Source organism: Sus scrofa, chromosome 2 (genome assembly GCF_000003025.6).
Source record: "Sus scrofa isolate TJ Tabasco breed Duroc chromosome 2, Sscrofa11.1, whole genome shotgun sequence".
NCBI lineage: Eukaryota > Metazoa > Chordata > Mammalia > Artiodactyla > Suidae > Sus > Sus scrofa.
Genome location: NC_010444.4, coordinates 84279546 through 84306533, shown reverse-complemented (window position 1 = coordinate 84306533; position 26988 = coordinate 84279546). Strand labels below are relative to the sequence as shown.

Below are 26988 nucleotides of genomic sequence, written 5' to 3'. Positions count from 1 at the left end.
TGTGCCAGGGTACAGCCTGCACATGCTTCCAGCGAGATGGAGGCAGTGGGCAGGGCCTATAGGCAGTGCCTGGTTGCTGGGCCCTTGACAGTGGCAAGGATCTGTACGGAGGTGGTGGGCAGGCTGCTCCTGTTTGCAGAGCCCCAGGAAGTGGCATTGACCCTCAGGGAGGTGTAGACAGTGCCCAGAGCCTTTGGCTGCGGCAATAGCAGGGCCTCTGCATTCCCAGAGGAGTGAGGACAGCGGGTGGTGCTCAGTTGCAGTGCCCTCCTCTGAGGCATCCCCTGAGGTAACTGGGGCTGCAGGTGGTGTCTGTTCATTGACCCCTAGTTGTGGTGAGCTGCGCTCACCTCTAGAGTCGGAGGTGGCTGTGGAGGTTTGTCTCCAGTGCCAGTAGCCCCTGCAAGAATTGCCATGCTCGTGAGCCCGTACATGTGTGTGCAGACAAAGACATTCCAATGGTGGTCCTACCCTCCTCCTCTCGCCCTCCCCAACAATGATGCCGTGCTTCTCTTGCAGTCCCATGTCTCCCCCATCCCTCCCTTGACTGTGGTGCTCCCCAGGCCTTGGTACACTGCTCCCTAGCCCGTTGGGTTGTCTCCACCCGGCAAACCCTAGTCTTCTCCCTGGAACTGACTTCTGGAGCTTGAGTCCCAGTGCCCAGCCTCCACACGACTGTCTCAGACTGTGGTGTCCTGGGCGGTGGTACTGATGGTCTGTGTGGCTCCCTCTCTGCTTTGCCCTCCTCGGTCTGGTGCTGCACTTTTCTCCGAGGCTTTGAGGTTCCCCTTCCTTCCCGGGACCTGATCCCCCTGTCAGTTAGGTGACCTCCTGGGGGTTCTGATTCCTTTACTCTTTCACAGCTCCCTCTCAGGAGTGCTGGTCCTGGGTCCTGATTACTTTTTTTTCTCTTCTCTCTCTCTTTTTTTCCTTTTGCTTACCCAGTTATGTGGAGGGTTGCCTGCCCTTTTTGGAGCTTTAAGGTCTTCTACCAGTGTTCAGTAGATGTTGTGTGCCAGTCATTCTACATATAGATTTTGTTTTTGTGGGAGAAGGTGAGCACCACATCTTACTCCTCCACCGTCTTGATCCCTGAATCTGCAGTTATTTTCTAAAAATAGAAACACTATGTCAAAAAGAGTATGGGTGTTTGTAGTCTTAATAATTGAGTCATTTGAGTTTTGTATCATAACCAGAAAGGCTCTCTTTTCTCTATAATTATAAAAGAATCCATCATGATATCTGTTAGTGCTTTTTGTTTTTAACATTTAAAATTTTGATTCATTTGGAATTTTTTTCTGGAGTACTGTATGAAGTATGGATTCAACTCAGTTATTTTCTGACATCTCCTTCATTGTCCCAGCATAATATTTTGACAGATTCTCTTTTCCTCACTGATCTGAGATGTCATCTTTTAAATATACTAAATTCCCATATGCATGTGAGTATATTGGCGGGGGGGGGTGGATTTTATTCTGTTAATTGGTTTATTTCACGTGTCAGTTTCAAAATTAAAAATATTTTGTATTAAAAATGTTAAAAAAGAAATTTTGTGGTGACTCAGTGGGTTAAGGATTCATTGCTGTCACTGCTGTGGCTTGGTTGCTGCTGTAGTATGGGTTAGAGCCCTGGCCCTGGAACTTCCACGTGCCACAGGCATGACCAGAAATAAAATTTAAAATATTTGCTGTTATATAGGTCATTACTCCTTTATTTTTCTTATTTAAAGATCTTTTCCTGGCTCTTCCTATTTATTTTACCACAGGAATTTTAGAATCAGTTGTCTAATTCAACAGAAAGTTTTGTTGGTACTTTTTTTTTTTTCTTTCATTTTTTAGGGCCTCAGGTGTGGCATATGGAAGTTCCCAGACTAGGGGTTGAATCAGAGCCATAGCTTCTGGCCTGTGCCACAGCCACAGCAATGCAGGATCTGAGCCACATTGGGGACCTATACCATAGCTCACTGCAACTCCAGATCTCTGACCCAGTGGGCAAGGTCAGGGATCAAACTCGCATCATCATGGATACTAGTCAGATTTGTTTCTGCTGTGCCACAATGGGAATTCCACTTTTATTGGTGTAATGTTAAATTTATAAATTTATTTATGGAAAATTAACATCTTTGTGTTACTTTTTTTAAGGTAGGAATTGCAGCAAAATTCAGTTCATTTAGTGTGTATTTCTGTGAGTTTTGACAAATATATATACTTATGTAATAACGATTTTCACAATAAAGATATAGAACATCCTCATCACTCACCATAGAGCCTCCATGTCACTTTTCTGTTAATTTGAGATTAAAATAAAAGAAATCTCAAAAAAATTTTAAGTAAAATAACCCTGATGTTTAGGGACATTAAGATAAATAGTTTTATTTCTTGGAAAAATGCACTGCAGTAATGATATTATACATATTTGAGTAATCAATTTTCAGTCCTTAGTAATGGCCAGTAGTAATTGAGCCCCCCAAAAAGATGCTTTTTCCCCTCACACCAGAAACCTGCATTTACTCTCACGGTGGATGTGTTAGAAAGATTAAGGACTGGAGTCCTTTTCATTGTTTTGTTTTGTTTTTAAAATATTTAAACAAAATATTTCTTTCTTCTTTTTTTTTTTTTTTTTTTTTTTTTGTCTTTTTGCCTTTTCTTGGGCTGCTCCCGCAGCATATGGAGGTTCCCAGGCTAGGGACTGAATTCAACCTATACCACAGCTGTGGCAATGCCAGATCCTTAACCCACTGCGCCACAGTGGGAATTCCAGTTACGTTTTTGTTAATGGTAACTTTTATTTTCTTCTTAGTAACGTGTTCTTTCTTCATAATGTATGTAGAATTATGTATGTGATGTGTATTTGTGATTAAGAATGGGAAACATGAGATAGTTCTGTAAATTTGCTTACTCAAAGATTTTTTTTAATTTCCATTACCTTTTAGTTAGCTTTTAAAATTGTGTAAGAATCCACACAATGGTATACTATGAATCGAAAAAAAAAACTAAGAATATCTCTATCCTGATGAGTAATCAATCTACTGGATATATTATCTGAAAAAGAAAGAAAAGCATATATAGAATGCTACTGCTAATTTAAGAAGTGACAGGCCACACACAGACACACACACACATACTGTTTTTATTTTCAAAAAAATATTGGAAGGATAATTCATACAGTTTCTAAAAATGGGAAGGGAGCAAACAGGTGGATGAAGGGACAGGGGGTAGATGCTAGATAGACTTGTCTAAATTTTGTTTTGTGCATTTGTCTTTTGAATGATATAAATGGTTTACATAATTAAAACACAAAATTAAATCAACATGAAAAAATAATCCTGGAGTTCGGCTGTGGAACAACAGGATCAGCTCTGTCTCTGTAACACTGGGCCACAAGTTTGATCCCTGGCCCAACACAGTGGGTTAAGGATCCCCCTTGTGGCAGCCGTGTTGTAGGTCACAACTGCGACTTGGATCTGATTCTTGGCCTAGGAGCTCCATGCACTGTGGGATGGCCAAAAAAGAAAAGAAAAATTCCTAAAAAGTAAAAGCGAGATGAAACCAGTGAACCTAATTATTTATGGTAGCATGCTTAAACAAAAAGTAATCATTTTAAGTACTTTTAAAACATGTCATACATATAAGATACACTCTAAGGACATAAAAAAGCTATAAAATAACTTTTTTCAGTAATCACATGGTTAATGACAGTATTTGGTATCATGAACTCCAAATATGATGTCCCACTCAAAGGAACCACGACTCCATGAGAAATGGTGGGCTCTAGACAGAAGCTGTATAAGATGAGCCTGGAGTCTTTTGTCCGTGGAAGTTAGGGAAGACTAGTGGTGGGTTAGTTTGCTCAGGCTGCCGCACAAATGCCGCACATTGGGGTGGCTTAACCAACAGAAATTAATTTTCTCACAGTTCTGAAGGCTGAACATTGAAAATCAAGGTGCTGGCAGAGTTGTTTTCTCCTGAGGGCTCTCTCCTTGGCTTGCAGGTGGCTGTCTTCTTGCTGTGTCCTCATATGGTGCTTCCTCTGTGTGCGTATGCATTCCTGCTGTCTGTCTCCTTATATGAACACTAGTCATACTGGGTTAGGACTGTACTCTTTTAACCTCATTTAACCTTAATTACTTCCTTGGAGGCCCTGTTTCCAAATATAGTCACATTGGGGCTTAGGGCTGTAACATGGATTTGAGGGGACACAGTTAAGTTATAACAAGTGAATGCATGTCAAACAACCCATAAGCCACTTTGAAGAGGTTCTCAGTAGTTAAAAATATGAGTATTGATAAGAATAAAGACAGCAGTAGATTTAAATTTATGAGTTTATAGTGGTCTAAAAGCTTAATTCAATATTCTGAAAACAGGTAAAGAAAGAATCAGGCATTTTTCTTGTCTTTCTTATGTAAATTGTACTTAAATAACCTCTCTGAGAAATGTGGCTTAACTGAGAGTAATTATATAGTTGATGAGTGAAAATTTTTCTTTTAACATGTATTTTCATTAATAAATGAAGTTGATAAATTAGAATATCACCATTTTTTTTAAATAAAAAAAATTTTTTTTTTGGCTGCACCCATAGCATATGGAAGTTCCTGGGCCAGAGATCAAATCTGAGCTGCACCTGTGACCTACCACAGCTGTGGCAGTGCTGGATCCTTAACCCACTGTACCAGGCGAGGGATTGAACCCTTGCCTCAGCAGCAGCCCGAGCCGCTGGAGAGACAATGCCAGATCACAATGGGAACTCCAGAATATCACCTTTTTATATACTCATCATCAATAATGAGTAGACCTTGGCAGTGGTCATTAATGGCTACTAACATCACAAAAGGAGTGAGAATCATACTGTTGAGCAAGTGGCATCTGTTGCCTCTTGTCAGGAGTGGAAATCCAAACACTTGAGCCCAGTGCATCTTGATATCAATCACAGTCACTGAGAAAAATGCAATATGGTCAAGCTCAGGCTGGAGCAACGCTGTCCTCACACAGAGAAGAGACAGCAAGAGCAGCTTCAGTAGTGGGCATCAGTCCCCCACGGCCAGCGGTCACTGTCTGCAGTTGATGCAGGGCCATTGTGCACAGAATGAAGGACTGCATCCTCTACTCTCAGAGGACAGAGCAGTGGAGTTGGCCAGGTGCCATATGACACACATGCTTAAACAGAATAAAGGGATACACAGTCTAAACGGAAATGTATTCTCATACAAGGTGATAAGTCCAGCATAGGCTGGGAGGGCTCTATCTTGTAGTAAGAAAGTGTTCCAGACTCAGGGCCTAGAGGGGGTTAAAAGACTATGCACAAGACTGATTTTCTCAGCACATACTTTGTTATCTCCTGTAGGATGTATCCCCAAATTGAATTTGAATCAAATCAGACCTCTGGACCTAATAACCAGCTTATGGGAAATATATAGGACAGAGAAACATGTTAAATGACACATAATCAGCAAATCCAAAATGTGGAAAACTGTAGGAAAAACAACCCTTTTTCTTCAACAAATGAGTTGTAAGGGGTAGAGAATTTAGATTTTAAAAGAGACTCAAGATACACAACCAAATGCAATGTATGCGTCTTGTAATATGGACAAAACAGCTATAAAAAGAGACAGGGAAATCTGATTACAATTGGTTAGTTTCCATTGCTATATAACAGCTTACTCCAAAACTTACTAGCATCTTAAAACAGTAAACATATTTTGTAGTTTCTGTGGTTCGAGAGTCCAGGAGCAGTTTAACTGGATCATTAGGCTCAGAGACCCACAAGGTTGCATTTATCTCAAGCCGTCATGAGAAGTTATCGATTTCCTACATAGTGGTTGGAAGATTCAATTCCCTCTCTGGCTATTCAACTTAGTCCTTGCTTCCTTACTGTTGACTGGAGGCCTCCCTTAGTTTCTTGCTACATAGGCTTCCCCAAAGAGCATTTCACAACTTGGCAAGCTGGCCTCCATGAAAGGGAGAGCAAGATAGAAGCCAATATCTTTCAGTAACTTAATCTCAGAAGTAACATCCCAACCTATTTGCTGTATTTTGTTCCTTAGAAGACTCACTGGATCCAAGGATAAATAGAACATAAATACCAGAAGCCATTTGAGAGACTGCTTACTACAGACTGTAAATTTAATAATATTAAGGGATTATTGGCCTTTTTAGGTATGAAATCATGGCTGTTTTTTAAAAAGTGTGATTATGACAGTTACATTTGAAAGGAGTTCTTATCTTTTGGAGTTGTATGCTGAAATGTTTTCAGATAGGGTGTCCAGAATTTGCTTTAAAATAATTTAGGGGGAGACTAGCAGGAGATAGAAAGGTTGGTAGAGGGATTCTAGAGGAAGCAAAATTGGCTGGGTACTGATAATCATTGAACCTAGATGATGAGTAATTATTGTCTCTTATTTGTTGATGTTTGTAATTTTCCATAAAGAAGTAAAAAGCAAAATAAGTGAAATAAATAATCAAAAGTCCTTTAGTTCCAATTCATATATTTATGCATTAGTACACATATTCCTGGATTCTGGAAAGGATTTTTGTTTGTTTTAAAATTTTATGGCTGTGCCCATAAGCATTTGAAAGTTCTCAGGCCAGGAATTGAATCTGAGCCCCAGCTGCTGCAATACCAGATCCTTTAACCCACTGTGCAGGGCCAGGAATCAAACTTGCATCCTGGCACTGCAGAGAAACTGCCAATCCTGTCGTGCCATAGTGGGGACTCCTCTCATTGTGGTTTTGATTTACGTTTCTCTAATGTTTAGTAGTGTTGATAATGGATAATGTATATACTCTTTGGAGAGATATTTGGTCTTTTGCTCATTTTTTAATTCCGTAAAGATTTTTTTAAACAGAAGAATAAACACTTAGGTCTACCTAGTAGCATAATCACTATGGTACATCATTGCTGGGTTTGTTTGTTTGTTTTTGTTTGTCTTTGCATTTTTAGGGCCCCACCTGCAGCATATGGAGGTTCCTAGGCTAGTGGTTGAATCAGAGCTGCAGCTGCCATCCTGCGCTGCAACCACAGCAATTGGGGACCTGAGCCGAGGCTGCAACCTACACCACAGCTCACCACAGCGCCGGATCCTTAGCCTACTGAGTGAGGTCAGGGATTGAACCCGAATGCTCATGGATCCTATTTGGGTTCGTTAACCACTGAGCCATGAAAGGAACTCGATTATTGCTATTTTTATCCCTCTCTAGATTTGAAGCTTCTTGAGAACAAGGACTGTGTGTTCTCCCTTTACTGTGGTGCTGCCTAGAACATAAGAAGAAGTGAATCCAAAAGTTAAAGCATTAAATAAAGTTCTATCATTGTATTTTCTTAAAATATACATTCAGATTTAACCTGGAATTTTAATCTTAAATTTTCTGCATTATAGAAAAATGTGAAGAAAAAAAAAAACCTGCCAACACTGGCCCTTCAAATCATTTCCTCATTTCGCCTCTGTTCAAAAACTATATTGATATTTGTCTCTTACTCCCAAATACTCCCAAAAAACCCCAGAATATTTGTAAAAATGAACATGTAAAAATAAAGGCATGAATAAGTCTTTATTTTTCATCTTGGATAAGTTTTAAATTAAAGGCTACATTTCTAAAGAAGATACTTTGCTATAGAAATATTAATAGTGCTGTAACTAGGAACTTTAGCAAATTCAGGTATAATTAGAAAATGACAGTTAAATTGTTAGTCTTTGTTTAGGAAACGTCATAACATCTATACCTTCTTTTTTTTGGATTTGAAAGGCTACTCTTTGGTCAAGATGCATCTCTTGGATCTGAGTTCAGTCTCCATCCTGGTCTAAATGGAATACACAAAGGTGAGAAGTAATTTTTTTCACTAAGTAGTCCCTTTAACTTTCCAAGTATTTTTATCCCATTAACTTCTCCTTTTATATTTAGTCTTGTTATTTAACTTTACGTAGAGCTAGTTTCTTACAGATATCTATAATGGATGGTAAGGTCTGTTACTCTAAGGATAGCAGTGGGTATTATAACTCCTGGAAGATGTTTATGATTCCTAGAGGGGGCTCCAGAGATGTGGAAGTGGTACCCAAATAGCTCTTCCCCCTGTGCCCCAGATCTCCAGCTTAACTCTAGAGCTTGTTGTATTTGCAGAAGCAAATAGTGCTTTTTAATAACCAGTCTGATTCTTTCAGGCTAAAATTAAGGTACAGATTTCCTTGGTATAGGTATTTTTAAAAAGAGCCTTTCACCTCTAAATTCTCTGTCCCTCCTGAGTCCACTTCTAGATCAATTTAAACACTTCCAGAAAAATGTGTCGTTGATTGTCACAGTTCAGAAAGATCAATTCTGTGGTAATTGTTTGAATAGTAGGTTTATTTCCTTTTGTGACTTCTTCCTGTGAGCCATTTTTTAACTTGGAGATTGTCTGGAACTAGGTATAAAATAGAAGGAAAGTCTCCTAAACGTCATGAAAATCTTCTCATATATTTACATTGGTCCCTTGGTATCCAAGGGGGATTGGTCTTAGGAGCCCCCGCATATACCTAAATCATCAGATTCTCAAGTCCCAAGATGGCCCTCCCTTTCCTCACGTTACACATCCACAAATTCTACCAACTCTGGGTCGTAAGTGTGGTGCACCATCTGCTGCATGGTTGGTGGAATCTGGATGTGAGACTCATGGATTTGGAGGGTGAATGTATGTATATTGAAAAAATCCTCCTTCAAGGGGACTTGCATAGTTCAAACAGCTGTTGTTCAGGGGTCAGCTGTAGTTCAGAAAGTCTTTACATCATCTCGCCTGATATACCCCAATTGCAAGTTACAGTTTCATCTTGGAGTAGTTTTTTCTACATGTAATTGGAAGAGATAGTGTGAATATTGGTCTCCTGAATGTGTTGTTTTTTTTTTCTCTCTCTCCACTTTTTAGTGCTGTACCTATAACATACGGAAGATGGAAGTTCACAGGCTAGGGGTCAGATTGGAACCTCAGCTGCTGGCCTACACCACAGCCACAGGAATGTGAGATCTGAGCCGTGTCTGTGACCTACGCCTTAGCCCACAGTGACGCCACATCCTTAACTGACTGAGTGAGGCCAAGGATTGAACCCGCATCCTAATGTATACTAGTTGGGTTCGTTACCACTGAGACACAACAGGAACTCCCCAGGATGTGTTCTTATAATGTATAAAATGCCACTAGGAGGAAGTTAGAGATCTGTTTCAATATTCCAACCAAACTTTTTTCCTCTCTTCCCCTCCCCCTGCCTCTCCTCCTCTTCCTTCCCCTCCCTCTTCCCCTTCCCCTCCTCTCCCCTCTTCCAAATGGATAGACCTTAATTATTTTTGCTAATTATTAAGAGTCATAAAATCATGTAATATAGAAAGTGAAAGATCCCATCTCCCACTCTTGCATATAATTCCATTCCCAACAGTTGCCAGTGTTTAGTATTTGTGTATCTTTCTAGACTCCTGTATACCAGTATAAACATCTTTTTTTCGTAATTGGTATTGCATTTTATATATTTTTTTTCTTATACTGATCTACCTCAGCTTGTTAAATTACCTCATTTAATCCATTGTATGAATGTATCCTTATATAATGACTTGATTACATGTTTAATGTTTCTCAATATTATACCTTTGCCTGTTTTTCTGATTATTTTCCTTAGAATAACTAATTAAAATTAGATTTGCTTTTAAAGGATGAGCATGTCAGATCTTGACATATATTTCCCCGTAAAAAAGATGACTTTTGCCCTCTAGATCCAACACAGGACATGTGTTGTCTTTACCAAACTGGTAAATGAAACATATCAGATTATTTTAATTTGCATTTTTAAAAAAATACCAAGATTATGCACTTTTATTTTTGGCTGCTCCCATGGCATGTGGAAGTTCCCTGTCCAGGGATCTAACCTGTGCCATAGCAGCGACCCAAGCCACTATAGTGACAGCACCAGATCCTTAACCTGCTGTGCCACAAGGGAACTTCTGGCATATTTCAATACTGACCATTTACACTTTTTGTATAGGCGTGAGTTGCCTTAATGTTTCCTGTTACTTTCATTTTATTGTGAATTTACAAGAGCATTTTATATATTAGAAACTGAAAAGACTGTCATAGATGCTACAAATAGGTTTACTCAGTTCTTAATTATCTTTTAATATTATTCATGATATATTTTGTAGTATAGAAATTTTAAGTTTTTATATAGTAAAATCCATCAGTCTTTTCTTTTAGGGTTTCTTGCCTTTTTTTTTTTTTTGTCTTTTTGCCTTTTCTAGGGCCACTCCCACGGCATATGGAGGTTCCCAGGCTAGGGGTCAAATCGGAGCTGTAGCCACTGGCCTATGCCAGAGCCACAGCAACACAGGATCTGAGCCACATCTGCAACCTGTACCACAGCTCACGGCAGCGCCGGATCCTTAACCCACTGAGCAAGGCCAGGGATCGAACCCGAAACCTCATGGTTCCTAGTCAGTTCCTTAACCCACTGAGTTCCTAGTCCGATTCATTAACCACTATGCCACAACGGGAACTCCAGCCTTTTTTAAACTTAGAAGTATTTTACCTATCTCAAGACCATAACAATATTTTCTTTTATCTTTATTTCCATATATTATATTTATTTTTTTACTTTCATGTCTTCAATATTTTTAGAATAATTTGGCATATGGGGAGTAGGTGTCTAACCTCATTTTTTCGGGTAGTTAACCAAGTACTCCAGTATTATCTGTTGAATAAGTCATCGTTACCATTGTTTAAAATACCGTTATTGTTATAAATTAAATTCCCAAACATAACGTAGGTCTGTTCCCCACTTTTTGTTTTGTTTCACTGACCTGTTTGACTATTTCTGCTTCTCTGCCATCACTACGTTATTTTATCCCCCTTAGCGTTTAGTGCATTTCATACCTAGTAGGGAACACATTCGCCTACACAGCATGGTTGACGAAGTTGACTACAGCCTGCATCCTAACCCTTTAATTCATTTCCACCTTCTAATCCATAGTGAGTGTATTTCCTTTTTCCCATTTCTATTTCAGATTTTTTTTCTTTGAATTCCTCTTAGAAAGTGGGAAGGGAAGAAAAGTTAAAATATCAGCTGAATTTGGAACAGAATGTTGAAAACAGAAATTTTGACCCTCCTTGTATTATATATTAGCATTATCAGTTTTAAAAAATGACTTAAAATGAAGTAAAAAAAGAAAAAAGAAGATATTCTTTCTAGTAGGAGTAAGTCTATACAATTTTATTTATGTATCCTTTGCATCAATTCATCCTGAAACAAAGAAATATCAAGTATTATTTCATTCAATGTAGTGTATGTTTCTCGTTAAGCTTAAAAATCTTAACACAAAAATCGCAGTTAGGAAATTATGATTTATAAAATGATTTTTAATGATATTTTTCAGTATCTATAAAATCCTTGGGTCATTGTTAAAGTAGAGTAATAAAACTATTGTAAATGGTTGATGATTACATTTCATTCTAGGCATACCTTCTCCAGAGATTCAGCTTGGATTCAAACTCAGAGAGGATCCACAAGAGCAAATAAATAAAAATAAGATGATGCCTGTGCTTTGTGAGGATGCAGTCTTACAGGTGTGTTGCATATTGATTAAATACATACTTATTAAAAATTGGTAATGCTATTTGAAAGAGGGGCAAATTACTAATGATTAATTCTTTTTGTGTATTATTTTGCTTCTTTCTTCTCTTATTCAGCTTTTTTTTCTTCCTAGCCAGTCTTTCTGTTTCTTTGAGGCAACTCTGGGGAAAGCCAGTTGTTTTAGGCCCTCTTTCCATTATCTCTCTCTCTGATAGAGCTGTTGAAGTGAGTTAAAATAGTCTAAAATAAGATATAATTACAGTTTTAATCTCCATTGTATGGAAGAGGTCATCTTAAATTTGTAAAGAAGATACTAGTTTGTGTGGTATAACTTAAGATACGAGCCACTGAAAGATCCTTCTCTTGTCCTCTGTGTAGACACACACTCATATACATAAATTTTCATTTGTTTGTTGCTTTTTAATGCAGTCATTATGAGGACAAGGTAAGGGATGATTGCGTTAGTACCTTGGCATAATTAAGTTAGCTAACCAGAGATAACTACAGACTCTTACGAAATGGAAGAGAAGAATACGTGTATTTTCATAGCAGAAAGTGGCAGCATTTCTAAAGCATGACCATGACGGTCTGCTTAATCTTATTCCTAGGAAGATGTATCACTTGAACTATCTCTAGTCACAAGAGAAAAATTTGATACCAAATATTTTTTTCTTAAAGCTGAAATGCCTATATTTAGCTTCTAATGATTTGTTTAGAAATTAGTTTGCAGGTTCTGAATTAAGAAAAAGAATTTTTCCCCCTAGCTTCAGTAACTGTGAAATAGGAAATAATAATTAGTTTTTGTTTTTCAGTTTATTTCAGAAACATTTTACTGTGTGAATATTGTACCAGACTCTAGACTGTACCTGAGAACAATGATGTTGAAAGTTTGATTATCAGACTTATTTGAGTAGCTTTTTAAAAATGTAGACTCTCAGACCAAGGCTTGAGTGGAAGTTGGGAATCTTCATTTTTCAAAAGCCTCCCAAGTAATTCCTGATGATCATCCAGAATATAATAGTTGTCTTAGAGGACTGGAAGAGTTAATGAATGTGTATGTAAAAGGATTTTCATCAGATAGTAAATCAGCCAACTGCTAGTTATGAGCTTCTTATAAAATTAGGGTAAGAAGGATAAGTGAACTACTTGATATTTGTCCTTTTTTTGCCTTCGTGGGAATTCATTGGTAGTAAAATGGATTCCTCCTTTAACTTTTCCCTGCCCCACATTTTTGTTTATAGTAAAAGTTAGACCATATAACCAAAATGTCTAAGGTTCTGTAACAAAAAAAATTTTTTATGCTTTTTAGGGCCACACCCATAGCATATGGAAGTTCCCAGACTAGGGGTCCCACCGTAGCTGCAGCTACTGGCCTACACCACAGCATTGTGGGATCTGAGCTGCATCTGCAACCTACACCATAGCTCTCCACAACACCAGATCCTTGACCCACTGAGTGAGGCCAGGTATCGAACCTGCTTCCTTATGGGTACTAGTCAGGTTTGTTAATCGCTGAGGCAAAATGGGAACTCCTATAGCAAATTTTAATTAATATTATTTTTTAAACTCACACATTGCTACTTTCACAGTTTCTTTTTCTTTTTTTTTTTCTTTTTGCTATTTCTTGGGCTGCTCCCGCGGCATGTGGAGGTTCCCACGCTAGGGGTTGAATCGGAGCTGCAGCCACTGGCCTACGCCAGAGCCACAGCAATGCTGGATCCGAGCCTCGTCTGCAACCTACACCACAGCTCAGGGCAACGCCAGATCGTTAACCCACGGAGCAAGGGCAGGGACCGAACCCGCAACCTCATGGTTCCTAGTCGGATACGTTAACCACTGTGCCACGACGGGAACTCCAAAATTTTTATATATCTTTTTTTTTTTTTTTTGGTCTTATTTATTTATTTTTTTGTCTTTTGTCTTTTTAGGGCCGCGCCTGCGGCTTATGAGGTTCCCAGGCTAGGGGTCTAATCGGAGCTGTAGCCGCCGGCCTACACCAGAGCCACAGCAACGCCAGATCCAAGCCGCGTCTGTGACCCACACCACAACTCATGGCAACACCAGATCCTTAACCCACTGAGCAAGGCCAGGGATCGAACCCACGACCTCATGGTTCCTAGTCAGATTCGTTAACCACTGAGCCACGATGGGAACTCCTAATGGATAGATACCTAGAGTATATAGTATATATTATATATATTTTATAACTCAACAACAGTAAACACCCTGATTAAAAAGTGGGTAAAGGACATATAAGTAAAGAAGATGTGCAGATGGCTAATAAGTACATGAAAAGATACTCAGTATCATTAATCATTAGGGAAATGGCTGTTATCAAAACAAAATAACAAATGTTGAGAATATGGAAAAATTGGCTTTCTTGTTCATTGCTGTTGGAAGTGTAGAATGGTGCAGCAGCTGTGGAAAATGGTATGGTAACTCCTCAAAAAATTAAACAGAGTTACCATATCCAGAAATTTCACTTCTGGGCATATACCCAAGATAAGTGAAAGCAGGGACTTGAAAATATATTTGTACACCCACACACATAGAAGCATTATTTGCAATAGCCAAAAGTAGAAGCAACCCAAATGTTCATTGATAGGTGAGTAGATAAATAAAATGTGATACAGGAGTTCCTGTTGTGGCTCAGTGGTTAACAAATCCAACTAGGAATCATGAGGTTGCAGGTTCGATCCCTGACCTTGCTTAGTGGGTTAAGGATCTGGCGTTGCCCTGAGCTGTGGTGTAGGTTGCAGATATGGCTCAGATCCCGAGTTGCTATGGCTCTGGCGTAGGCCAGCAGCTATAGCTCCGATTAGACCCCTAGCCTGGGAACTTCCACATGCCACGGGCGTGGCCCTAGAAAAGACAAAAAGACAAAAAAAATGTGAAACATACATATAGTAGAATATTAGCCCAAGAAAGGAAAGAAGTGCTAATACATGCCATAACATGGAAGAACCTTTAAAACATCATACTAAGTGAAATAAGCCATTCACAAAAGGATAAATATTACACGATTGCTTTTTTTTTGGCTGTGTCTATGGCCTGTGGAAGCTCCTGGGTCAGGGATCTAACCCATGCCACAGCAGCAATCCAAGCTGCTGCAGTGACAACGCCAGATCCTTAACCCACCTTTCCACAAGAGAGCTTCCTATGCGATTCCTTTTATATGAGGCACTTAGAGTAGTCAAATTCATAGAGACAGAAAGTAGAAGCATAGATGCCAGGGGTTGGGAGAGGGATAAATGGGGAGTTTAATAGGTGTGGAGTTTCAGTTGGAGAAGATGAAAAGTTCTGGAGATGGATGTTGGTGATGATTGTACATTAGTGGGGATGTACATAATGCCACAGAACTGTGCATTTAAAAACAGGAGTTCTTGTCATGTCTCAGTGGAAATGAATCTGACTAGCATGCATGGCAATGCAGGTTCAGTCTCTGGCCTCCCTCAGTGGGTTAAAGATCTGGCTTTGCCGTGAGCTGTGGCGTAGCTTGCAGACGTGGCTTGGATCTGGCATGGCCGTGATGTACCCTGGGAACCTCCATGTGCCACGGGTGCGGCCCTAAAAAAAAAAGAAAAAAGACCAAAAAAAAGTCAAAATGGTAAATTTTATGTTCTGTGTATTTTATCACAATAAAAATAATGCTAAGAATAAAATAAAAATTATCTTAAATGTTCTTTTTAGCTTGTTGCATTAGCTTAGCAATTCCTCATTTGGAAAAAACTTTTTTCTTTCTAGCAACCTCAAGATGAAATGGAACAAAATGAAGCTTTGTTACAGTAAGTATAATGATTTTTGGCATTATTGTAGATATTTTCAGTCATTTTACACATGTAAAATTAGTCTTCATTTTCTTAAGAATTTGAAAGTGACTATATGTTTGAATAATTGTCCTTTTAGCAGCATAAATATATTATTTTACAAACATTTTAGGTAAAATCCATTTCACAAGAAAGACTGAATCAGATTAAGTTGATTCTTTGACTATTAATATTATTTAAAAGCAAATATATTGCCTAAACGCATAGCATGAAGAATTTGTGGAGCTTTTTGAAATTAGACCTCACAGAACGATTATACTTAAAGAGACTTTATCCTCTTAGGTCTGTTTTTTTTTTAGTTTTTTTTTTTTTTTTGAAACAATGGTTCTCAAAGTATGGTCCTGTGGACCCCCTGGGAGTCTCTGAGACTCTTTCCTGAGGGTTTGTGACATCACAACCATTTTCCTAATAATGCTAACGTATTATTTTCCTGTTTCATAGTATTGGCATTTGTACTTAAAGTGCTAAAGCAAATGCTGGATAAAATGCCAGAACCCTAGTAGGGCAGTGGCACAACACAGTAGTCACTGTGTTGTTCATTGTCACATGTATTAGCAGTTTGAAGAAAGGTCTAGTTTTTAGTGCATTTGATGAAGCAGAAAAGTTATTAGTTCTTATTAAATTTCTACCCTTGAATATATATCTTTTTACACTTATGTGTAAAGCATGATAGTTGCCTCAGGAAGAGCATTGTGAACTTGTTTGATTTACAAGATTTTTTTAGAAAAAAACTATCTTCACTTTTTCTTTTTTAACTTGGTTATTTCCACTTGCATATATGGCTGATGTTTTCTTGAAATTGAATGAAGAAAATCAGACATTTTAAGGAAAACAACTGTGATGGTATTTGTTACCAATGAAAAAATTCAAGCTTTCAAGTGAAAATTAGAATTTAGGAAATTGTGTGTCTATTATCCTGACCTTGATGGCTCTCCAGTACTCAAAACTTGCTGGTGAGAAGAGCGGAAATATTTATGAAGGTGACCTTTTTGAGATTTTTATAATGAAATGAATCAATATGAAAAAGATCTACATAACTCAACAGATCAGTTGACAGAACAGTGCATGACGTCATAGTCACCCACAGACAAAAGAGCCATTCAAAGTGCAAGATAGGCCAGTGCGTTATGGTGTAAAAGAATACTGGAAGTTTATTGATTTTTGTTTCAATTTTTACATTTCTGATAACTTTTAAGGAAGCTGCTGCTTTTAGAGTTTCGGTATATTATCTTAAAAAAATAAAATAAAAATGCATTATTATCCAAAAAGGCTACTAAAGTATTCCTTCCTTTCCCAACTGCACATCTGTGGGAGGGCAGATTTTTGTTACATGCTTCAAACAAACAAACAAAAAATGGCAAAAGATTGAATGCATTGTAGCAGCTCAGGTGGATGCTGTCTTCCATTAAGCCATACATTAAAGAGATTTTTAAAAAGGTGAAACTGTGCCACTTTCTCACTAAATTTGTTTTTCATTTTGGAAAATGCAACAATTTTTCATTAAAATGTATTACAGTGATACTGTTTTATTATTCTTATTTTTAAATGGTTAACATTTTTCTACATTTTAACTTCTAATATATAAAATATAAATAAATATAAGCCACATGAACAAAAATTGAGTTCTTCTCTCATTTTTAAGAGTGTAAAGGAGTCCAGAGATCAAAAAGTTTGAGAATCGAAGTTCCCGTTGTGGCTCAGTGTTTACCAATACGACTAGGAACCATGAGGTTGTGGGTTTGATCTCTGGCCTCGCTCGGTGGGTTAAGGATCCAGCATTGCCCTGAGCTGTGGTGTAGGTCACAGATGTGCTTGGATCCCGAGTTGCTGTGGCTCCAGCATAGGCTGGCAGCTACAGCTCTGATTAGACCCTAGCCTGGGAACCTGCATATGCCACGGGTGCAGCCTTAGAAAAGACAAAATAAATAAATATTAAAAAAATAATAAAACTCTAAAAAAAAAAGTTTGAGAATCACTATTTTTAAAATTTATTTATTTATTTATTTATTTATTTACTTATTTATTTATGTGGATGTTCCTGGGCCAGGGATCAAGCCTGAGCCACAGCAGTAACCTGGGTCACAGAAGCAACAACACCAAGTCCTTAACTGCTAGGCCATCAGGGAACTCCGAGAATTGCTATTTTAAAATAACCCTTTTACTGAATATATCAGCAATATATGTTCCTGTGCAGAAATGGAAAAAGAGAAAAGGCTAAGAAAGACTGTATAGCATCCATAATCTCACTGCCTGGCCTTTTAAACATTTTGGAACTTTTTACTTTAGGCTGCCTATACATTTTTGTTCATATTGTCTACAAAATTGGGATTATTCTGCACATAGTTTTGCTTCTGTTTTTAAATTTTAAGTAATAGTTTATCATAAGTATTTCCTCACATCATTAATATTTTTAAAAAACATGAATCTTAATGGTTTCATAATATTTCATTTTATAACTTACTGTGCTGTATAATTGATTTAATCATTTCTCTAATATCGGACATGTATCATGTATGTTGTTTGCAGTCTTGCCTGATATAAATAAACTTTTTTAATGACTTAGATGAAAGTTTGCTCTATTTTCAAAAATATCCTAAATTCTCTTTTATGATTAAGGAAAAAAATCTGTTGTTAACCCAAACTATAATTTTGTTTTATTTTTAAATCAGTTTTTTCTCAAAGAATCATGTTTTAGGGGAAAAAATGGCGTTCTTTTCTACTTGCCTCATAGAAATTGTTCTATATGAACAGTTTCATTTTCAAGATAGCTAATATTGATCACTTCTTCTTTTAGACAGGAAAGAATGTTCAAGTTATTATTCTTGCCTAGAATTCAAGTAGCTATGCCTGGTACATTAAAGCTGTTCTTAAAACAGCTGAAACGAGAGGTGGTTTTTTCCTTCAAGGAAGATATTTTGATTGCATTTGTATAATAAATTAGATTGAAAGAAAATTGTTAACTGATTTCTTTTCTTCAATCAACTTTTAATTATCTCAGGCCAGATGATTATAAAATTGTGGACTAAGCATGGCTCTTATTTTGCTTTCAAACTTTTCCCTTCATTATTTCCTACCTTTTCTTTCCCTGCTGTGAAATACAAGAAAGATAAATAGTGTCTTAGAATTTTCTCAGTAGTGATTTTCATTTACATCTCAAATTATAACGACGAACTTTCACTGTATTTGAGGATTTAGACAGCCACGCTGCATAAATTAGAACCAGTTTTTTTCTCTGACCCCACTCCCTTATTGGGTAGAGTTATCACCAAAGTTATCTTTTAGACCTAAATGTAGTTCAGCTTGTTTACACCCCTAAAGTTCATCCATCAATTTTTCAGCTCTCTCCATTTTGCAACCACTTGAAATGTAAATATTAACAAATTGGTAGTAATTGTAAAAGTAATTGGAATGATAGAGCAGAAAAATTACCCTATTTGAAGTTCCTTTAAAGAAAAAGCAGTTTAAATTTTATTTGAATAATAGTGTTTTTTCCTTCCCATTAAAATTTTATATTTATTAATTAATTGGTTTTTTGTTTTGTTTTTTTGTTTTGTTTTTGAATTGGAAAAAGCTGTCCAGTGTTCACTGTGTCATTTCCCCGGCTGAACTTTCACTGAACCACCAAAGTATTGGAGGTATGTTTTTATGTGTAGAGTTGTATAAAAGTAAATTGATCTTTGCCTGAAAATAGAAGGCTTAGTCAGATATGGATTTATATACAACTAGGCTTGTCTACTGTACATTGCTACCACATATTTTCACATATGAAATCAGTATTGCTGTTGACCTTGGATTGTGCTCTGTAAAGTTGCCCATATGAGAAGCCCTCAGGTGTAAACAGTTCCTACTCCTCCACGTGTCTACTCTTTTGACTAGTAGTTTTGGGGCTCAGATTTGAACACAGTGTTTTGTTTCACTGTTCATAGCATTCTTAGTATGTATGTCATGTCTTTCTTGACTGGCAGTTACGTAGCCTGTTTACTTGATTTCAGCTGTATGAGAAGATGCCTGTCTTTCTCTTTGAGGTGCCTACTATGTGTGATAGTATGGTAAATATTCTTAGTGATTGTTGAAACCTTATGTTAGAAGAAGAGGCACAAGGACATGATACTTGAGATTGAAAAATTAACTTTTAAAAGCTCTGTTTTCTGCTCTGCTACTACAACAATAGCAGTACCACTTAAGTATCAACTTTTGCATGCACTCTAGTGCCTAGATTTTAGTCTGATATTTTTTGTTCATTATTTTAACAAGTATTTATTGAGAGTGCTAAGTGCCAGGTTTATAGGTGCTATGGGTGTGTATATGGATGCTGAATAAACCAAGGATCCTTAAAAGGTAGCTGCTCTGTCTTGGAACTTGAAGATATTAGGATGAATCTGAAATATCTTACTGTTGTTGGAAAGCAAAGATGCTTTCAAGAATTTCTGGGGCAGTGCTAAAAGGATAAAGAGCTGGCTCACTTGTGCTCTCACTGGCCAATGTATGACAAACTAGTGGGGATAAAAACCCAACAGTGATTTTAGTTCATGGAAATAAGTTTGTGGAAAAAAACATGAATTTGTAATGATATTCAAATATGTTAATAGTGGGAGTTCCACTGTGGCACTATGGTTTAAGGAGCTGATACTGTCTCTGTAGTGGCTCAGGTCACTGCTGAAGTATGGGATAAAATCCCCAGTCTGGTGCAGTGGGTTAAGGATCAAGTATTGCTGCAGCTGTGGCATAGGTTGCAGCTGAGGCTAGGGTTCCATCCCTGGCCAGGAAACTTTCATATGCCACAGGTATGGCCAAAAAAAATGTTAATAAAGTACAAAAGGTAGTCTCAATGCAGGAAATAAAGCACCTATAGTGGAATGTTTAAAAATTTTTAATCACTTTAAAAATAGAGACCTATTAATACATGTGCATTTAGGACAATCTGCTAATTCCTTTTGGCCCCTACATGAATGCTCCTTTTTATGCCTAACTCAACAGCTTGAGTTCATTTGAATTCTGTTACCTATAATGGGGAAGATAATGACACTGAGAGGGAGATATGATTTTTCCTCATGTGGTTGCAAATACTTAGAATAACTCAGGCAAAATAGGTTGTTTTTTAACTAAACTAATTCCAAATAATAATTTTACCTTGGCTTCGTGTTAAATATTTTTTTAAGAACTGGAAGAATTTTATAACTTTATTGCCAACATGATACTATCATAGCAATAATTTTTTTTTTTTATGGCTGTACCTGTGGCATTTGGAAGTTCTCAGGCTAGGGGTCTAATTGGAGCTACAGCTGCCTACCTACACCACAGCCACAGTAATGACACATCCAAGCCGCATCTTGACCTACACCACAACTTATGGCAATGCTGGATCCTTAACCCACTGAGCAGGGCCAGTAATCTAACCCCCATCCTTGTAGATACTAGTCAGGTTTGTTACTACTGAGCCACAGTAGAACATTATAATTGCTATATTTATAAACTATTTGATATATCCCATGAATATCCAAATGAGTCATTTCAAGTTATATGATTAAAAAATGCTGAGTGAGACAATATGTTTTAATGCTTTAATGAGACTGGAATGAAACATATGTTATCTTCTAGGGCTTGAGCCTGAAAATCCTGAAGTGTTACCACACACAAAAAAGGTTGGTTTGTAAAATAGAAATTAGCTATTTTGATCTTGGTTTAGAGTTTTGTAATTATATTAAATCAAGTATCAAGCCCGGTTAAGTCTTCTCCTAGGCAAATATATGACTTAAATCATTTCAGTAAATAGAAATCTATTCTTTTCTAACAACCCATTTCAGAACTTATTTTTCCTTATCTCTAGTGAAATAGAATTTTCTCGATCTGTATGTCTTTTTTAGCATTGTAACTCTCTTATTCTTTATCGAGGTGAAGCATATAATTTAATATCAAACTATTTGCTGAGGTGATGTAGCAAAAATGCCTTGTTGTTTGTCTATTACCCTGTTTCCTTTAATAGTTCCTGCTGGATATTGCTTTCCCATATTCCAGTTGCTAATCAGTAATTGTGTGCTGAGTGCTTGTTTTGATTTTGCTTTCTGCTCGGTGCTGTGGGGAATCGGAGGGCTCTAAGACTGGTCCTGCCTATAACAGACTCCAGCAATCAATGACTTCCCCAGGCGAACCCTACCATATCTGTACCATACTTCATCTCTGGTGTACCTTAAACTTTCTTACCTCCATGTCTTCATTCAAGTCAGGAGCCAGGAAGCAAGGGAAAGAGCATGACATTTGGAACCAGTGTGTACCAGGGCAAGTGTTTCATTTATGTGTGTAATGTACATTTAGTAGGATTAAAGGAGGACTGAGAATGATGATAGTGCCTGGTGTCTGGTACCTAGGTGGTGCTTAAAAATACGTGTTTTTTCCCTCTTTCACTCCTTCACAAATCATTAATTTCTGGCTTAAGTCCCTTTTCGATCTGTCTCAGATGACTGTGGTGATGTTTTTGTTGTTGTCTTTTTAGGGCCTCACCCGTGGCTTATGAAGGTTGCTAGGCTTGGGTTGAATTGGAGCTGTAGCTGCTGTCCTACAGCAACACCAGATCCAATCCGAGTCTATGACCTACACCATAGCTCATGGTAATGCTGGATCTTTAACCCACTGAGCGAGGCCAGGGATAGAACCTTCGTCCTTGTGGATACTAGTCGGATTCGTTTCCACTGAGCCATGTTGGGAATTCTGACTGTGGTGATCTTGACCAAAGTAATTGCTCCCTCTCCAGCATTCATTATTCACTGACTTTGTTCGTATTCCCCAGTCACTTGCGTCCTGTGACATTAATAGATATTCAGAGAAAAAGGATTTTTTTTAACAAAGAAATTGAGAACATTGAATCTGAAAGTCTCCTCAGATATTTATAGTGCACGTGTTTTGAAAACTTTGTTTAACCAGACATTTTTCTGGCAATCATGAAAACCCTTCACTGCCTCTCTTTTTTTCACCCCAGAAAACTTATAACACTAGAGCTTTAGTTCCTGTCACTCATGCTGTGTTTTTGACATTATTTCTACTTTATATATTAATGCCTCCAGTCTTCATTTAGAAATTAAGTTTCTTTAGGACAAAGTTCAGTATATATACTTTGTTACAACTGGGTCTTGAATTTAGTAGATAGGACTTCAGTAGGAGCTAGACCTTGAACTGTAACTTATGGAATGGATAGGATCCAGTTCTTCAATTCCTTCTAAATTCCTTTTATTTTTATGAGCAAATTATAGTTTGCATTCCTAATAAATATATCATCTTAGCTCTGTATGCTACGTACAGAAAAGATAAATGGTGGCAGGTAGCAAAGGAAGAGAGGGAGAATAAAATATTTTTCACTTATTCAAATCAAATCAGTATTAGAGGGCTTACAGATTACAGTGCATCCTGGCAGAGTGATGTGTCGTTGAAGGTAGAATTGATTTTTATTTAAAAAAAATTTTTTTTTTTTGGTTGCGCCCAAGGAAAGTAACCTGGGCCCGGGAGTAAACTTGGACCATAGCAGCGACCGAAGCTGCTGTAATAACAACTCCAGATCTTTAACCTGTTGCACCACAAGAAAACTCCTGGATATGATTTTTAGAAATAGCCAAAAGTCACTGAAGCCCATTCTGTTATTTAAGGTCAAGCAAATTAAGTTTTAAATGTTGAAAAGAAGTTTAGTGCCTTTAAGCTATTGAGACTGGCTGAATGGCTTGAATGGCTTATAAATGATTTTGAAAGCACTTTCAAAAGAGGAAGTCTAATATTTTGATCATTGGAAACATTGTGAGAAGAATTATAACCGATAAAGGTGATGTCTTGGAAAATAATAGTCATTTAGAAATACAATTTTTTTTTGGTTTTTGTTTAAAACAATCTCAACTCAGAACAATTAATTTATAGACAGAACTTGTAATATTTACATAGAACTGTGTTTTCTTTTTGCTCTCTGACCTCCTGGCCTTTGGCTTTTTTACTTCACGTGTACATATTCATACAAAGATGGGAAATAAGAAGGTGAAACTATGGAAATTTTGTTCCTGGTTAGTAATTTTAATAAAATTCAATAGAGATTTTTAGCAAGGGAGGCTTTTATAGCTATTAACTGCCGTAAAGTTTTTAGATTATTTGTTAATTTAATATCCATGTCATCTCTGCCTCTTCCCTTAGCCCAGGTAATTTAAACTTAGCTGTATAGTTCACCATCTGTAATTATGGTGCAGCCAGTTTTACTCTTCTCCACTATTAAATTAACCATGTGTTCACAGCCATTGATAATTTGGTATAATCAGCTAATAAAGAGTATTTTTATTTATGGAAGGGAGAAAGTTGAAACACTTTTTTGTATATGCTGTAATGATGAACTTTACTTGAATATTTAGGAAACAAGTACAGATGGAGACTCTTGTGAAATAAGCCTTCTTTCAAGTATTACTATTAAAGAATATGATACATTTGCTGTAGAGGAGAAATCATTAATAGAACCAGAGAAGGTCTTGGCAGTACCAAATACATTTTCTGAGCTTGGAAAGGAAGTCACATTGACCATGACTTCTGAAGAAACCAAAGATGAAGAAAGCTCTCTCGAAACTTTTGTTTCTGCCTTAGAAGGGTTACTGACATCACCAGAAACTACCCAGGAGGAAAGACTGTTTGGCATAATGAGTGACTTTGAACCTAGAGAGTTGATGAACCCACTGAACTGCTCTCCAAATTCCATTTCAATACCCTTGACCTGTCACAGAGATTTACTAGAAAACAAAAAGGAGGATGCCTTGCCAGCTGAGTTGTTAGCATCCCTAAATGCATTGTCAGAAGCCAAGTGGAAGCCGTCTATCACAGAAAAGAGGGAGGCATCAGTCTCAGTGCTGAAAATGAATGTTTGGGAGTGGAGCCTCGTCTGTCTCAGATCGATGAAGATTGTACACAAATAGGAGAGGTGAATTTTGAGACTCTTTGTTCTACTCCACCATTTGAACAAGATTCCAAGTTAGCTGAGCTGCAGACAAGCATCTTTCAGCACAGCAAGTAAGTCCAAGTATGAGTATGATTTTGCTTTTCATAGTGACCATTAACAAGTCTTTCTTACCCACATACTTTATTTTAAATTCAAACCTTCTACCCAAATACCAACACTTAGAAGGTACTTTTTGACTTTGAAACATATAGTGATCTTTTTAATGTTCCCGGGTAAAGTTTTCAAGTGTTAAAAGTTAAAGTAGTTAAGTTTCTTCCTTGAAAAATGGAGAAGATATATCATCATTGGACTGCTTATTTAAAGGAAGGAAAAGATTATCACAATTTTCTGGCACTGTGTCTACCTGGGTACAGAGTAGAGGTGAGATATCCCATGTTAATTTCGTGGGACATAAAACATACGCAGTTGGGCTGCCAAGAGAGGGCAAACATACCTGGCTTCAGTAGAACTTTGTTTTGCATTCTGTGTCTGAGGATACTGTTGGGTGTCACAGTTCTTGGGTTTAGAATTCCTGGATTATTATGTTTGGAGGCCCTGTAGTGGCCTATCACTTGCCAAGTCTCTTTTTCATGTTGACAATTTTTTTTCCTTTTAAAAATTGTCTTTAATTTTTCCTGATAATAATAGTAATACAGCCTCATTATAAAAAAACTAATATTACAGCAATATATAATAATACAGTAAGAGGAAGTCATCCACAATTCTGCTCTCCAGAGATAATCGCTGTTAACAGTTTGCTCTGTATCTCCATTTTTTTCTACACCTGTTCTATGTAAATTTTCTTTTATATTCATGTGATTACATGTCAACTTGTTTTTTAAATTTAATAATATACCTTGGTTATCTTTCTGTATCAACAAATGTAGTACTACTACAAATGTTTCTACTTGTTGAATGGTATTTCACTGTACTGGTATATTTTGTGTATATATATGTGTGTGTATAGATATATAATAGTGTGATTTATTTAACCATTTCACTAATGATGGTCATTTGGCTTGTTTTCTTTCTTTTCTTTTTTCCTTCTGGCTGTTATCAAAATGCTCCTATGAACATTTCTTGGAATATTTAAATAACATGATACTAAGCTCATGTTATAACACACCCACCTGGAATAATACTGCATGCAATTCAGGTCTAAAAAATTCAAAATATACATATACATAATGATATTTTCTAAATCCAGAAAAAGAGAAAGGCATGAAGATTAAATTAAACATTCCAGGATTCTAATCTAAAAAAAGAGGTAATATGAGTGTGTCAAGTATAGGGAATTATGACTGGAGTTGCTAGAGGGAGCATGAATTTAGGAGGTCCTTAAAAAAAAAAAAGTCTACTTAAAGATAGAAAGGAGATTGATTTAAAATTAATTACTCTTCCTCAGCTACAATAAAAATGTGAAGATTATTACCTTGGGAAGCTTTGAAAGGTGGATATCTCAAGAAATGTTTATACAATATGTATAAAAATATGTACCCCCATGAAAGTTAAGTCTGTAATAGATGATTAAGGGGAAGTTAGAACCATTCATGATATACTGCTAACCTTTTAAAATCAATGTAACAGAGGTTATGTATGTCTCGTCTCAGAAGTATCACTTTACTGTTGCTGAGTAAAATATTGATCTGGCCTGGCATGACATTTCTCCTGTTTTTAATGTGTCTCTTTTCATTATGTGCTACCCATTTCCTGTGAAATTAAAGCACCCACAGTGACCTTAGGTTTACCTGTGGTTTTAAGAATGAATATTGATAAAACACAAGTTTTTACTTGTGTTCTTCTTGTTGTAGGCTTTTAAATCTACATTGTTCTTTACGATGTTCATTATTATAAAATTTTCATTGTGTTCACTTGTCTGTGGGTTTTTGTACTTTTGTCTTATGAGGTATTTTTGTGTAAACAAAGGACAAGATAAAACTTACTCTTTTGCAAGTAACTGTCCAGTTTTCCCAACGTCATTTATTGAAGAAACTGCCCTTCCCCATTGTATAGTCTTAGCTCCTTTGTTGTAAATTAATTGACCACATATGGGTAGGTTTATTTGGGAGCTCTCTATTCTGTTCCATTGATCTATGTGTCTGTTTTTATGTCAATATTTTGCAACTTTTGTGCTCTACCACAAAATAAAATTCTTCTAATTTTATTTTTATGCATTGTTGTAATTATTTGTGTTTGTATTTACATCTTAATATAGACTCTAGAAGACCCAAATTTATTTGGATTGGAAACTTTGGTTCATCAAAATGTCAACTCTTGTGATCCACTAAATAACAAGGGAAATTCAAATCCAGCAAAAAACAGCTCTGACCAGGATACCCCACTTGTGTTAAGGAGATCATCCAGACTGAAAGTAGGCAGAGATGCAAAGCCCACAACAGATGACATGTTTAAGATGCCAGAAAAGATTTCACCCAAAATACTTGGCTGTGAGAATCAAACAAGTAATAACTCTTCAACTGAGAATTTCAGGTATGCTACAGACCTCATAGATAATTTTATGCTTGGGACATTAGAGTCAGCCTACAGTTACCTCTGAGTAAAGAACTTTATTTTTTAATGTTGTTACTTATATTTATTTTGCAATTTTTTTGCAATTTACTTAGTTTTCAGAAAAC

General features: G+C 37.0%; 1 protein-coding gene across 1 annotated transcript in view; it reads left to right on the top strand.

The window, feature by feature from the left end:
• Window positions 1-26988, top strand: part of ANKRD31 (ankyrin repeat domain 31) — a 172461-nt gene that overhangs the window by 14290 nt on the left and 131183 nt on the right. Inside the window, 9 exon segments of the mRNA XM_021084452.1 lie at window positions 7740-7813; window positions 11459-11568; window positions 15320-15360; window positions 18344-18393; window positions 19017-19037; window positions 21001-21044; window positions 23778-24216; window positions 24219-24334; window positions 26568-26842. Of these exon segments, the coding sequence (XP_020940111.1) occupies window positions 7740-7813; window positions 11459-11568; window positions 15320-15360; window positions 18344-18393; window positions 19017-19037; window positions 21001-21044; window positions 23778-24216; window positions 24219-24334; window positions 26568-26842 (1170 nt within the window).